This window comes from Abrus precatorius, unplaced genomic scaffold, assembly GCF_003935025.1.
Source record: "Abrus precatorius isolate BTA unplaced genomic scaffold, Abrus_2018 Scaffold11, whole genome shotgun sequence".
Taxonomy (NCBI): domain Eukaryota; kingdom Viridiplantae; phylum Streptophyta; class Magnoliopsida; order Fabales; family Fabaceae; genus Abrus; species Abrus precatorius.
This window is the reverse complement of record NW_020874303.1, coordinates 28,210,034-28,226,140: the sequence shown is the minus strand read 5'-3', so window position 1 is coordinate 28,226,140 and position 16,107 is coordinate 28,210,034. Positions and strand designations below refer to the sequence as shown.

The 16,107-nt window shown below is 33.9% G+C and overlaps 2 protein-coding genes and 1 pseudogene across 2 annotated transcripts; all 3 read left to right on the top strand.

The window, feature by feature from the left end:
- Positions 1-1,361: 1,361 nt before the first annotated feature.
- LOC113856184 lies at positions 1,362-4,964 on the top strand (annotated as a pseudogene).
- Positions 4,965-10,479: 5,515 nt separating this feature from the next.
- Positions 10,480-12,237, top strand: LOC113855978 (extensin-2-like). Its single transcript, XM_027487606.1, has 2 exons — positions 10,480-11,442; positions 11,584-12,237. Exons 1-2 carry the CDS (start codon positions 10,480-10,482, stop codon positions 12,235-12,237), a joined length of 1,617 nt encoding a protein of 538 aa, XP_027343407.1.
- A 1,366-nt stretch (positions 12,238-13,603) lies between these two features.
- LOC113855977 lies at positions 13,604-14,719 on the top strand. The gene has a single exon (XM_027487605.1). It carries the CDS (start codon positions 13,604-13,606, stop codon positions 14,717-14,719), a length of 1,116 nt encoding a protein of 371 aa, XP_027343406.1.
- Positions 14,720-16,107: the final 1,388 nt, after the last annotated feature.

Genomic DNA, 16,107 nt, shown 5'->3' with positions numbered 1-16,107 from the left:
TTCTTCCTTTTATGCTTCATTTTCTCACATGCGTCGCACTATCTTTTCCTTGTGTTCCTCTCAGGTACCAACGCTGCAGAGTAATGAAAACAGAAAAATATGGATTTGAAGTGAAGTGCATCATTTTACAATTTGTTTATCTTAATTATTTTAAAAGGATAAAAATATGCTCTAAATTAATATAATATGATTTATTTTTTAAAACGATATAAAGTTTATTTTTGTAAGACTGCCATAAAAGTATTTTCATGTCCATATCTCGTTTTCCTTTTTCTAATTTATTCTTAAAAAAACCTTTAAAATTAATATTAAACAAACACACACTTATCATTGATCGTAGGTTTGTACCTGCCTGATACCAACTTGATTGGATCAATTGTGTTTGGTGATCTCTCTTCAACAAAAATTATATTTCAGGGGATTGATTTTCTAGGCACTGACCAACCACTAATCCCTATCGAGAATCCAATCCTTCACGTGGAAATCCCCAATTTAATCCAATTTTGCTGGAGCCCCAAAAGAATACAAAAAGAAGTACGATAATTAAATAAAAGACAAAATTAATAAAAAAAACTGTAATAGTTGGAAAACAGGTGCGATGCAGCTGATCATGGTCTATCTAACTGAGTTGGCGTGTTGGTGAAATAAGTGCGTAAAGGTGGAGAGAGGAGAGTGAAGAGAGGCAGTTACAACTTACAAAGCCATTCGGTCATTCATTGTCAGCAACAAAAGCGATTGAGGTCCGTTTCTTCATATTCCTTTCATCCAATTCATTTCTTCTATTCAACTCTTTAGAATCTCATCGTTGTTTATATTCACCCTTCACTGATCACAATTCTTCTGTTTTTGATCCATTATGTAACTAAACTCCCATTGCTCTCTGCTGCTAGAATCAACCGAACTGCGACCCTTATTGTAATTCTTCGCTTCCGTGCATCAAACCAGGTACTCGTCATTGAATTTTTGTTTCTTCACGATAGATCGAAGATTTCACTGCTTGTTTTATGCGATCTCTAGTGAATAATCAACTGCCTCAAAAATTTTCAGCTCTGTCTCTTTTTCGGCTTCGTTAGTTGGTTCTCTCAAGTTCGCGTGAAAATGCTTCATGCAACTTTGTTCCTGTCTAAGAAATGCATAAAACATTCATTGATTTATATTAAGCACCAATAATGTCTTCTGTAAGCAATAATTATATATAATAGAATTTTAATTTTTTTTCATGCGTTGTTGATGAACTTGCATTGTTGAATTTCTATGCGTAGGGATTTTAGTTCTGAAATTTTTTATATTTTGTGGTTTGTGTTCCTCTTTTTCTTTGCACTGCTGCTTGTTATTTTCTGTGAATTCACTCTGTTGATTACTTGTCTGGTAGAAAGGATTCACTATGAGTTGGGACCCACACATGGAGGTACATTACAATAACATCAGCTATCCCTATAGTACATCAGGAAGCTTTATTGAATATTTTGAAGGTCTTACCTACGAACATGTCAACTTCATTTTTTCTGGTCCCTCACATGCTCAGGTACCTTCAGAGATATTATCTAGATTCTGTTTTATGATAAATGCTGTTTATTGATAGAATTTTTGCACTTCTGTTTTTGTTTCCTCTATATAGATTTGTTTGAATGACTCTGCTTAGTTTGATATACATTGTGGAACTTTTCAAATCAAAATTATCAAATATAGAATAGATGTCTGTTAAAGAGTTTATAAGCAATATTTTCATGTTATTTCCCTATGAATGGGACACTACTTTGAAGTTGCATACTATTCAAGTAAAAATAGTTCATATATATATACAGGAGAGTTCATACCCGTCAACGACAAGTTTGTACAAATCTGGGATATTTGAACCCGAGACTGCCTCATATTATCGGGACAGTCATAGTTATGAGGTGAATCATCATGAAACATTGACGGATGAGTATACAAGACCTTCAGAATACTCAGCAACAATCAACGAACAGATGGCAACCGTACATATAGAAAGGGAAGAAGTAGTAAACAATGCCACACGAAACCGTATGTTATTGAGTTTCCCTAGAAGATAATTTTCCTCAAACATATTGTCCACCCAATCCTCCTTTGCAGATCTGTAGTTTGGTACCTGTGTATAAAATGTATCCTCAAATTTAAGCAAATACGTCTCTTTTCTTTCAGATCCACGAAGAAATCAGAATAATTCCAATGATTATCAGGTATTTTCATTAAAAATTACTGGTGCATGAAATAATTAAATGGCAGTTCTTTAAACATCGAAGAAGTTGTACTGCATTTGGCTATTCATCAATTAGAAGCATAATAAAAGACAATCTAAGCTATTCTTTTCAAAACTTTTCAGGTCATTTGGCAAGACAATGTTGATCCCGACAACATGACCTATGAGGTTGGAAAATCTTGGCCTTCTTTTTCTAGTCTACATATATTTCTTCTTTAGGGACCAACTATCATATACAGTATAGAATATAGATGTATACAATAGTTAGTCTTACAATTATTTGATTGTGAGAACTTACACCCGTAATTCCTTCCTTTGATTGTCTTCTGCTTTGCCCATACACAAGCCTTACTCCTTCCTTTCTTCATGCATAATGTTAAAAGCTGTATAATGGTGTGTTCAATTGAGAAATTTCTTTTCTGATTATGTTTTAACTATTTCTTAGATTAGTCTTCCCAGGTGACTCTTGTTTGATTGACTTGGCAATTAAGACCTTGTCACTCATTATAGTCATGAGAAAGGAAGCCACTGCAAAACCTCAATAGTCTATACCCTTCTATTTGGTTAAAACAAGCAAGAAAGCATGCTCTCGACAACCCTTAGTTGTGACCTTCCCCTGTTAAAATAAGGCTGTGGAAGTTATTAAGTGTTCAAAACCACTGGATGAGTCTGTGAAAGACAACCATTGTAACTGACAACAATAGGGCCATTCAACTTGAATTATCAGAATATACGGACTGTTGATAGGATTCTACGTTGTGATATGCGGGTGGATCTGAGCAATCACGATTACTACAGTAGTCTTGAGGTTTTCAATTTCCTTCCTGTTCTCCTTCATTACAGTTCATCGGTACTTGATAATTTGTAAAATACTGTTTCTTAATCTCTTCTTCATGGTAGTTGCTGCAGATATTCTTGGCAGTGTATTTTTTTCTTGAATCTATTGCTAATGTATGCCATCTTGTGGAAAAAGGCTTGGCTGTTGTTACTAATGACGTGATCCCAATTCCTTGTAGTTATGTGAACCATCTCGATGAAGAGCAGTATTTGTAGAAGTTGGAAGTATAGACTTCTTTGATTTCGTTTTATTCTTTATCTTTCCCCTACACTGATATCATTTTACTTATTATAGGAACTGCTTGAATTAGGCGAGACAGTTGGAACTCAGAGCCGGGGTCTGTCCCAAGAACAGATTTCATTGCTTCCAGTTTCAAAGTACAAGTGTGGTTTCTTCTTCTTCAGGAAAAAGTCACTGGACGAAAGGTAATATTTCGCTTTCTAAACTTTTTGTTTTCTCCAATGCAATTGTCTTCTTTTTTCCCTTCTCCAATCGATCATTATAATAATATTCTTCTTCACGAGTCTTGCTTTCAAAATCGTTGCTTCAACCTTTTGAAGTTCTTTACTAGCTCTAATTTATATTTGTTATCAAGTACCAAATTTATATATTCAGGGATTAGAAATTGCTGCCTGTAAGTTTTTTTTTCTGTTGGATTAATTTTAATCAGAATTACATGTCTTCTAGGCTCTGCTGAACTACTACGTTGTCTAGCCTGGTTAGAACGTCATTAAGAAGGATAAGGTGCGGTTGCAGCTCGCTCAAAATTATAAATAGATAGATTAGTTAGGGTACAGACATATGGATTCTTGTGAATTTATAAATAATCATGCAATAAATGAACATATTTGCCATCATTCATGGTCCTAAAATCTAACGCTGCCTGTCTCACATAATCTAATGCACCACGTCTCTCTCTGAGCCCTATAGCCTAGTGAGATCCCTTATGCACCATTGCAGTAGTGAGACTTCCCTTAAGCTCTATCAGGTTTAATACCCTAAAAAAACGTGCATGCAGAGATTGTACTCCAATTCTACAATCGTATGGTGGATACACAACCTTTGCTTGCTTTGGAGTTGCAACTATAGTCCTTGTCTCATCTACTGTTTTCATGGTGGAAGAGCTTGGAACTTGCCTCGTTCTCTAACGTGTTATTCTGACTCGTGTTCTTGTTTAGATGCGTGATATGCCAGATGGAATACAGAAGAGGTGACAAGAGGATTACTTTACCGTGTAAACATATCTATCATGCTAGCTGTGCGAACAGATGGCTTAGCATCAATAAGGCAAGTTATTTAGGATTGAGATCCTGTGAGTGCATGATACACTATTTTCATATTTTGTGAAGCACATAATTTGTAAAAGCATTGATGAAATTTACAAGGGTTGAAAATTTTATAAATACAAGCATTTTAAAGGCAAATCAAGAATAAATTTTATAAATTTAATAACAAATCATGAAAATATGAGATCAAATTATTTACTTTTCTCACTAGTAACTACTACTGCCTAATTTTCTTTGAAGTGCTTATTTTTTTAGGATCGAAATCAGTTAGCTGATTCCCATCAATTTATCATGAATTCATTAAATACTTCCGGTGCTCATTTTGGCATCCGCTGAAATACCACGCTTTTCTTTTTCTGTTGTGTTATTTTTTCAGGCTTGCCCAATCTGCTACACGGAGGTGTTTGTCAACGTGTCAAAACACAAGTAATCACCTACGAGCGAATAGAAGTAACCTGCATATGATTCAGTTTTTCCTTGAGTCTAGTAGGTATCATTTATGATTCATTTTGTTCAATTTTCCAAGTTAGACGACCGTGAAGTTGGTTTTGGCAAGGAAATGGGAACTGTCGGGAGGGTTGTAAGTAAAATTCAAAATATAGCATAATGGGTTTTTATTGCAAAGGCTGGATTACCTCCTATATAAGTTCACGAATTAGTATCGATGTTATTAACGTCACCTAACATCACCTGCTGTGAGTGCTCAAACAAAATAGTAAAGATATGTTCTAAGCGTATTAGATATTGAAGTCAATAATTTCTTATAGACATTAAGTTTCACTTATACAACCGTTACAATGACATGCACACAAAAAGTATCCAGGCATCGTATATACTTTAATATCTAACATTTACATATATTTTAAAAAAATATAGCTAATTTTTAATGTGTTTTGAAACACAGTCATATAAATCATTAGGTTGACAAAAGAAAAAATGGTAAAAACAAATAGTAAATTTTCACATTAGTTAATATAAGAGAAATGAGAAAAAAATATTTCTCTATTTATTTAATTAGATGAAAACATTTTGAAGGGATAAAATACTCTCTCTCTCTCTCTCTTAAAAATGATAAGTGTAATCCTAGATATAAAAAAAATTAGAGTGATTTTTCGCCTGATTAACAAAGTTGGAAGGAAAAGGTATTTTGGCCACTTGAGAGTGTTAGTATTGTTCTCTTTTTCTGTTTCACACACATTCAAAAACTTTTCCTTTGCATTTTGAGAAGAAGAAATAATGACGAGTTTCATAATTATTTATCCTTCTCTCTACTTTCTTCGTTGATCCAAATAAGAAAAGTTTTGGATTATTTTTTTAATTTTATTGTATAAAAAATTATCTCATCTTTTTCTTTTTAATCTTAATCAGGCATTACCGTTAACATAATCTAGTTTGATGCGAGGTAACTCAATTTATGTTTAGAAATGTGATTGATGCAAATAGAATAATTTGGCTTTCTAACGCAATTTTTTAAAGCAAAAAGTTCTTACATCTATCTCATTGAAATTTCAAGTGTCTTTCAATTGAAAAATAAATAAATTGCTAATAATTTGTTGCAACTAGACATAGTATGATGATAAGGATATATATGAGTGGATTTTAAAAAAAAATGGAAGTAAATTTTTATTTCTAATAAAATATTCTTTGAATAATTTATTAAATAATAAAATGTCAAGTTAACATAAATTTAGTACCTTGATCTTTTATTTAATTTTTTTATAAATATAATATAATTATTTAATTTTAAAATAAAAATTTATTCTTTCTTCTCCTTTGTATCAAAACCTTACTGTCAAGTCAACTCAAAACTAGTTAATTTGTTTCCATTATAATGCCTTCGCCTTGGCTATTTTGGAGGTCATATATGCAGAGGAATTTCATTTGTTTAAGAAGTTTGTATAATTTTTCTTACAATTAACAAAAAAAAATGTTATAATAAATAATGTGACAATATAAAAATAATATAACAGATATTTACAATTAGTCATTTCAATGTGACATTAATGCATATACACGTATACTAATAAAAATGGACCTAACTTAACAAACAGGTATTATGCTTTAAGAATTCAGGACTAATGTGATACATGTAGAGTTTTTTTAAAACGAAAAATAACATTCGTGTTGAGTTGTTAAAATTTCAAAACTTCGGTGAAATAAATGCTTCTTAGTTAGACACCGAAGTAGTGTTTTACTTTAAAGAAAATTATACTTGCAATCATAGCATTTTTTTTTCAATGTGAATTTCTATAAAACTAGAAATTAACTTAGCAATTTAATATTGTGAATTTTCATTAAAAATAAGTGACCATTAAAGCTTGAATTATAAAATACTAGTATTTGGTTACCAACCAGCAAGTATAAGAAAGTCAGCTGGCAGCTTGGAGGATCCATATTCTCTATTTTTTTTATGAAGAATTTTTTATTCAGATTACAAATATTTTTTATTAAATACTTAATTTGTTTAAATATATGTATTGATTTTAAAAAAATTATTTTTATCTCTTCAAAATTTTAAAAATGTTAGTTATAGTTTATGTTTTAATTTTATTTAAAGAAGTAAAAAAATAAGAATACATTTGTTAAATATAATTTTAGTTTTTAAAATTAAATATGTTTAAACATACTTTCGTAATTTATATGTAAAATATTGGGTACAAATTATTTCAAAATAAACTAAATAAAATATATATGCATTACCCGGTATTGAAAAACACACATGAATTTCTCATCTCTTGTATAAAAAAAAAAAAATACAAAAATGATTTTTGAATAACATCTCTAAAACACTCAAAAGCTTCAAAAATTCATGGTTTTAAAATTACTTTCTTGCCATGAAGATCGCTGGTTTTAGTAGAGCAATCGCTATCAAGATTGTATTTTCATTTTTCTTTCAATGTGGTTGACTTTCTTTTTATTTTGTCGTTTAGACTGACACCTCGATCTTTCATAGATTCTACCAATACATATGCGAAAATTACAAGTGAGGGGGGCAATTTTACGGGAGAATGTTGGATATGTATACTTTTAGGTTTTTTTTTTATATATGTTAAGTACATTTTAAAGATATATGTATAAAAAACAAAAAAAAATACATTATATTAATTTTGAGTAGTTTAAGTAATAAAATTTTAATCATATGTTTATTTATAAGATAAAATTGAAAGTATAATATTTTATATATTTTTAATATGAGTTTTATTATTAAAGATTTAATAAAAAGGTATTTTCAATTTTTATAATTTTAAAATATTTATTTATTTAATATTTAGTTTATTAAATATTAAAAATAATTATTAAAAAAATATTTAAGAAATCAAAATTTTAAATAAATTTTTATTAAAAATTATGTTAGAATATATTACAAATTATTATAAATTTGTTAATAATTTTTTTAGTTCTTTAATTAGTACCATTATATTCCGAATAAAAATAAATTTTATGTAAATAACGTACTTAAAATTTAATATACATGTTATCAAAATAAATTTCTATAATCAACGAAAGTTGATATGAGTAACAAATGGTTTAGTATCGTTTAAGTAAAGTTTTGAGTTTAAATCTTTATGTATATAAAAAGTCTTCATCATATTCATATGTACGACTCGGATCAGATCCATGTGAAAATTAAAAAAAAAATCTCTATATTTAATTTAAAAATAGTCTTTATAATATTGAAATTGTCTTTATTTATAATTTGTGGTTTATATATATTTTTTCATTTAAATTACAATTATTTTCACTAAATACTATTCAAAATGAAAATATGTACATTATGATGTAGCTAGTACTCTCGGTGAATTTTTTTAATGTAATATTTGAATCTAATATATTGTTTAAGAGAAATGAAGTATGTATGACTTACACTTAATTTATATCTAATGTAATATTAAGATTAAAATTACATTAATTAAAATACAACTAATCTTAACCCTATAAAAATTTAAATAGTTAAAATTACTTATCCTATGATAATATCTCGTGCATTTTAGAAGATATCACCATTTTCATGAGATTAAGAAGAACATGTGGGGAGGGAAGATTATTGATGGCTTCCCTCAAAATTCCAAATAGTATTTCCTTTCCTACAGCTGGCCACACAGAAACCTTCTCATTGCCAAACAAATTTACTTTAGAAGTCGAATAATACACAAGGATTGCCTCCGAAATTGCCTCCCCTCTAAACAATTATACACGACATTGCAACTAACACATAACCCACCTGCAATGTCTATAAAGAACAAAATATGATGCAATTTCTGCTTGGCCTATGAGAAAGCATACGTTACCTGTACCAATATCATGTCAAACGATTAGACGTTCTAGCAGCAAAATTGCACTATTAAGAAGCTTGCATTTGTATAATAATGCGTTGAAAGTCATTAAGAAGATTATTTTGATGAGGGATTTGAAAATAGAATACTAAAATAGCAAGGTATATATATCGTGATTACCATTACAATTAAGTGAATAATTAACTTTGTAAAATTGAGGAAAAATGTCTAATAGGACTGTAAGAGAATTTAACTTTTATGAACTATGTATTATTGTAGAAGGAATCTTCTTCCCCGACCGTGCTTCGAATTTTCAACTAATATTAAAACTAAGATCAGTTCAATATGTGCAATATATATTGGGTGCAGGTAGATATACTAGTAGCATGTATGGTCCAATCATGATTTCTCACATCCAAAACTAGGCATTCTGATCGAATTCTTCCTAGTTTCACTCACGACTAGAAACTTGCACGTTAAGTTACCAAGAACATAGAGTGAATCTCCAAACTTCTTGATAATGAGTCGATGACTGCCATAAATAGTTAATACTGACAAGCACATTAAGAGCCAGCTTGAAATGTTACAAGAATGTGTTGACAGAATGATATAGAGCTAAATTCTAAAAACCATTCGTGTTTAAATTTGATGGCATAATAATGCTGCAAGAACAAAAGCGGTATAGATCATTTCACAAAATAGAATAGTTCCTTCTTAAAAGGTTTTAAATGTGATTTTCTTCTACGTATATAATTTCTCTTTCTCATCTTTTTCGACTTTTCTCGCAGCATTCTTGGAGATAACGAGAAAATAAAACAAGATAAAATAAAGGAAGATTCTAAAATTCTGTTCCCATAAATCATTATTCACGATGCCAAAGATAAATCCCCAAGAGTGATGAGTTGAGCAAATTGCGTTCATCTATGCAATTAAACGACTATCAAAATACAACGAATGGATGGCCTTATAATAGAATACAGCATGTGAAGTGTTAAAAAGTTTAAACAACATGACTGATTGCAAAGTAACAACGACAGCCTCCTGATGTATAGTTAACATTTTGATTAACTAAAGTAACAAAATAGGTTAATGTAAGTCTGCCTAGATATATGTACAGTAATTATACCAAGTCAAAATTAAATTCTTTAAGTCACATTATCTTGCTGATCATTTTCAATATAATCATCGTCATGACCCGTGAATGTCAGTTAGCTTATTGATAGGGAAGTCTGGCAGGTTTTATTTTCAACGACAATCTATAAGAGAATAAAATAGCTAATTATGAGTTTCTACAATCCTGAAATATTTGCCATTTCGAAGAAAGAACCAAAATTGTTAAGCACAAAAAAGAACCTTGGCATCTTCACATGATGTTTCATACTTTAGACTTGATTGATTATAATCCCCGGTTCCCTTAAAATTAATGGTAATAAATCAAATAATCATAGCTGGTTTGCTTTGACACGCTTTTTCAAAAATTTAGTCCAATTTAAATAGTACTTATATCCAATCACGTAATTACCAACCATCTTCCTTGACTTTGTTCCCTGTCCATATTGTGAGAAATATGAATTCACTTAATGGAGAACCACAACTTCAACTTGAAATATAAAATGCTTTGAACAAAAGGGTAATGTGCAGCATGTATAATTTAAATAGTTAATCCAGTCTGTTGATGCATCTAACAAACAAATATCATATGAGCCGTGACTGATGGCTAACACTATATAAAGGGTGACGATCCTTACTCAGCAAAGCAAGCAAAGAGCACAGGTCATCTAAAGGAGAAGTGGGGCTACACATTCACAGAAGATGGGAACTTCAGCAGGGCCGAGGCATTGGCCTCGACTCATCTACGTAATGGCATTTTGCCTAGTTGCTATCAATGTGGCTGCTGATTATGGGCCTTACTATGCATCCCAGCCAACCTATCACAAATCAACTCCATATACATACAAATCACCAACTCCACCTTATGTCTATAAGTCACCACCACCTCCATCTCCTTCACCGCCGCCTCCTCCATATGTGTATAAGTCTCCACCACCTCCATCCCCTTCACCACCTCCTCCATATGTCTACAAATCTCCTCCACCACCATCTCCATCACCTCCTCCTCCTTATGTTTACAAGTCTCCACCTCCTCCATCTCCTTCACCTCCACCACCATATGTCTACGAGTCTTCGCCACCACCATCTCACTCGCCTCCACCACCATATATTTATAAGTCTCCATATGCCGACAAGTCTCCTCCACCACCATCTCCATCACCACCTCCTCCATATATTTACAAGTCACCACCACCCCTGTCTCCCTTACCACCCCCACCATATGTTTACAAGTCTCCACCTACACCATCGCATTCACCTCCACCACCATACATTTACAAGTCACCACCACCTCCTCCATATATTTACAAGTCTCCACCTCCACCATCTCATTCACCTCCACCACCATACATTTACAAGTCACCACCACCCCCATCTCCCTCACCTCCACCACCATACGTTTACAAGTCTCCGTATGCCTATAAGTCACCACCACCCCCATCTCCATCACCACCTCCTCCATATATTTACAAGTCTCCACCTCCACCATCCCATTCTCCTCCACCACCACCATACATTTACAAGTCACCTCCACCCCCATACGTTTACAAGTCTCCGTATGTCTATAAGTCACCACCACCCCCATCTCCTCCATATATTTACAAGTCTTCACCTCCACCATCCCATTCACCTCCACCACCACCATATATTTACAAGTCACCACCACCCCCATCTCCCTCACCTCCACCACCATACGTTTACAAGTCTCCGTATGCCTATAAGTCACCACCGTCACCACCTCCTCCATATATTTACATGTCTCCACCTCCACCATCTCATTCACCTCCACCACCGTACGTTTACAAGTCACCACCACCCCCATCTCCCTCACCTCACCCACCATATGTTTACAAGTCTCCTTATAAGTCACCACCACCACCATCTCCACCACTACCTCCTCCATATATTTACGAGTCTCCACCTCCACCATCTCATTCACCTCCACCACCATACGTTTACAAGTCACCACCACCCCCATCTCCATCACCACCTCCTCCATATATTTACAAGTCTCCACCTCCACCATCCCATTCACCTCCACCACCACCACCACCACCATACATTTACAAGTCACCTCCACCCCCATACGTTTACAAGTCTCCGTATGTCTATAAGTCACCACCACCCCCATCTCCATCACCACCTCCTCCATATATTTACAAGTCTTCACCCCCACCATCCCATTCACCTCCACCACCACCATATATTTACAAGTCACCACCACCCCCATCTCCCTCACCTCCACCACCATACGTTTACAAGTCTCCGTATGCCTATAAGTCACCACCATCACCATCTCCATCACCACCTCCTCCATATATTTACAAGTCTCCACCTCCACCATCTCATCCACCTCCACCACCATACGTTTACAAGTCACCCCCACCCCCATCACCCTCACCTCCCCCAGCATATGTTTACAAGTCTCCATACGTCTATAAGTCACCACCACCACCTCCATCCCCGTCACCTCCTCCACCATATGTTTCCAAGTCCCCATATGTTTAGAAATTTCTATCCCCTCCATCTCCTTCAACGCCTTCATATACGTACAAGTTTCCATCTCCACCTTCTTTGTCACATCCTCATTATGTCCACATGTAGCCACCATATCACCTTCTCTGCTTCTATAACTCGCCACCTCCTCCTTTAAGAGTCTATTAATCTAGTTAGACCAACTTAAATTGTTTCAATAACATTATGCCACACATTATTACGTTTTATTTGAAGACTTTGTTAATTATATCAGGTCTACAGTGAAGAGCCTCGTTATGAATGTACTTGTGTCATGTCTCATTGTTTATTCAAATATTTGTCTTGTTCTGAAAAATTTTCATGTATAATTCATTGTTGTTAAGTTTTCATTTCTTTATTTGCATGATATGATCATAATGTAATTTGTGCCGTGCTCCTTCGAAATAAAAATTTTATTTGATAATATTTTACTTTGCCAAAAATTATTAAGCTAGAGGTGATGACACAAAAGGAACCTCGTACTGATCTCATGTCATATAATATAGTTCAACGTAATATTAGCTCTCTGTCAATTTACATGTGGAATCTTTCAGAATGATTGGCACTTTGAAAGATAAAATAGTAAAAACTAAAAAAGACATTGTCTCTCCCTGACTTTCAATGTTTGGTTAAGACATGGGGAGGCCAATAAGTGTACATGAATTTTGAAATGTATCTGTCACAGCATCGTGGAAGCATTAAAAATTGTTGTGGCATTAAAAAAAATGTCTCTTTCACAGCATCTTCCAGGTCAAAGTGCATCTCCATAGGTGTTGTGGCTTTTCAAATATTGTTGTGATGTGTAGTGCAGCATCCATCAAAATTACTCAATAATTTAACTAATTAATTTTAAAACTTGTATATTTCAAGTTAATAATTAATTAAAAATTTAACTGATACAATTTGTTGAAATTAAAATATTCCAAGTTATTCAAAACCAATTTACAATGTCCCCCTAGTCTTCTAGTTCTAGGGGTTCTGTTCAAGTTGTACTTTAGTTGTTGTTGATTTCATCCATGCTAGCATTTATTAGCTATCTTTTGTTTTTAAATAAATTTGATGTTTTACTTAGTGTTGTTTGAATGATTCAAATAACTTAGTCAGCATGTTTCAGATTTTTAGGAAGTGGTTAAACGTGTAAACGTAACTCATGTGTAGTTGCTATTTTCACGTACTTTCAGTTTTAGAGCTTCAGCTGTATTTAAAGTCTTCATTAGTTCAATAATAAAATATGACTTTACACAGCAATTTCATTCTTATGAATCTTTCTTTTCCTTTAAATATCCAACAAATTGGTATCTAGAGCCCTCTTCTTTAAGGGACCTGTGAAACGATATTCTATCTTGTTTTTTCTCTATCAATGGATGTTGAAACACCATTCACGGCATTGGCTCCACCAGTGTTTGATGGCGAAGGTTACCATGTGTGGGCAGCGAAGATGGAAGCCTATCTAGAGGCAAACGATTTATGGGAAGCTGTGGAGGAGGATTATGAACTTCTCCCCTTACCTGCAAATCCAACAATGGCGCAGATCAAGTCTCATAAGGAGAAGAAATCAAGAAAATCCAAGGCAAGAGCTTCATTATTTGCTGCTGTTTCTTCTGATATTTTTCTCAGGATCATGGCGATGAAATCAGCGTTTGAAGTTTGGAATTTCTTGAAAGGGGAGTATGAAGGAAATGAAAGAATTAAAGGAATGAAAGTTCTAAATCTGATCAGGGAGTTTGAGGTCCAACACATGAAGGAATCGGAGACGGTGAAGGAATATTTTGACAAACTGCTCAAAATAGCAAATCACGTAAGATTACTTGGATCTGATTTTCCTGATTCTAGAATAGTTCAAAAAGTTCTTGTCACCATTCCTGAGAGGTTTGAAGCTACTATTGCCTCCTTGGAAAACTCTAAAGATCTGTCAAAAATTAGTTTGACAGCATTGATGAATGCATTACAGGCACAAGAACAGAGAAGGATGATGAGGTCCGAAGGGTCTGTCGAAGGTGCATTAGCTGCAAAGGCTAGCTCGAGTTATGGGGGAAAAGCAAAGAAATTTGAAAGCTATAAGAAAGGAAATTCAAGTTTTGATTCTCCAACAAAGTCTTATTTCTCTCCATGTAAACATTGTGGAAGAGAAAATCATCCACCGTGGAAGTGTTGGAGAAAACCAGACCAGCAATGTGAAAAATGCTTGAAAATGGGGCATCATCAAAAAATCTGCAAAAGCAACAGTCAACAAAAGACGGTGACACAAGAGAATGTGCAACAAAAGAATGTTGCTCAAGTTGCTGATGAAGAAGAGCAGCAGCTTTTTGTAGCCACCTGCTTTGCAGCCTCTAATTCAAATGAGAAGTGGCTAATTGACAGCGGTTGCACTAATCATATGACATTTGATCGTGATCTCTTCAAGGAATTGGATACTTCCATTGTTTCTAAAGTGACGATTGGCAATGGAGAAAAAATTGCAGTCAAAGGAAAATGAACAGTGGCAATTGAAAGTATTTCAGGTACAAAATTTATCAAAGATGTTTTATTTGTGCCTAATATCAGTCAAAATTTGTTGAGTGTTGGCCAGTTGATTCAAAAAGGTTTCAAAGTTATATTTGAAAGTAATGAATGTTTGATCAAAGATGCGAATGATAATGATGTATTCAAAGTTAAAATGAATGGAAAAAGTTTTGCACTTGATCCATTGGAGGAGGAGCAAGCAGCGTTTCCTGCAGCAAAAGCCCATTCAGAAATTTGGCACAAGAGGCTTGGACACTTCAATCAGAAAGCTATTGTCAACTTGCAGAGAATGGAATTGGTTCAAGGTCTCCCTTGTCTTGAATCTGAAATTCCAAACTGTCAAGTTTGTCAACAAGGAAAGCAATCAAGACTTCCATTCAAGCAATCAACCTGGAGAGCTACTAAGAAACTGCAATTGATTCATACGGATGTGGCTGGACCTCACAGCACAACATCTCTCAATGGCAGCAGGTATTTTTTGACATTTATTGATGACTTCTCCAGAATGTGTTGGATCTATTTTCTTAAATTCAAATCAGATGTTGCTGGTGTTTTTTGGAAATTCAAGCAATGGATTGAAACACAAAGTGGTCACAAAATCCAAGTCTTAAGATCTGACAATGGCAAGGAGTACACTTGCAATCAATTTAACCAATTTTGTGAAGAAGCAGGGATAGAACATAAACTCACTGCTCCATACACTCCACAACAGAATGGAGTCAGCGAGAGAAAGAACCGCACCATAATGGAGATGGCGAGATGTTTGATGTTTGAGAAGAATTTGCCAAAAGAGTACTGGGCAGAGGCCGCACATACGGCCGTATTCCTTCTTAATCGACTTCCTACCAAAGCTGTCGTAAAAAAAACTCCATATGAAGCCTGGTATGGTTTCAAACCCTCTTTAACAAATCTCAAAGTATTCGGTTGCTTGTGTTTTGTTTATGTTCCCCACACAAAACGGGATAAGTTGGATAAAAAGACAGAAGCTGGAATCTTTGTCGGGTACAGCTTGGTCTCTAAAGCTTACAGAATTTTCCAACCAAACACTAAGAAAATTTTGATCAGTAGAGATGTGCATTTTATGGAGAATGATGAGTGGGATTGGGATAAAAAACAAGGAGTTGAATGTCTTGGTCAAGTTTCAAAAAATCAACTTGATGAAGATGAGTTGGTTGATGACATCCCAACTAGAAGTATGCGATCACTTTCTAATATTTATCAAAGATGCAATGTTGCAGTGCTTGAACCAACAGATTTTTGGGAAGCAGAGAAGGATCCGAAATGGGTTACAGCAATGAAAGAAGAGCTGTTAATGATTAAAAAAAATGAAACATGGAGGCTAGTGAAAAGACCCAAAAATAG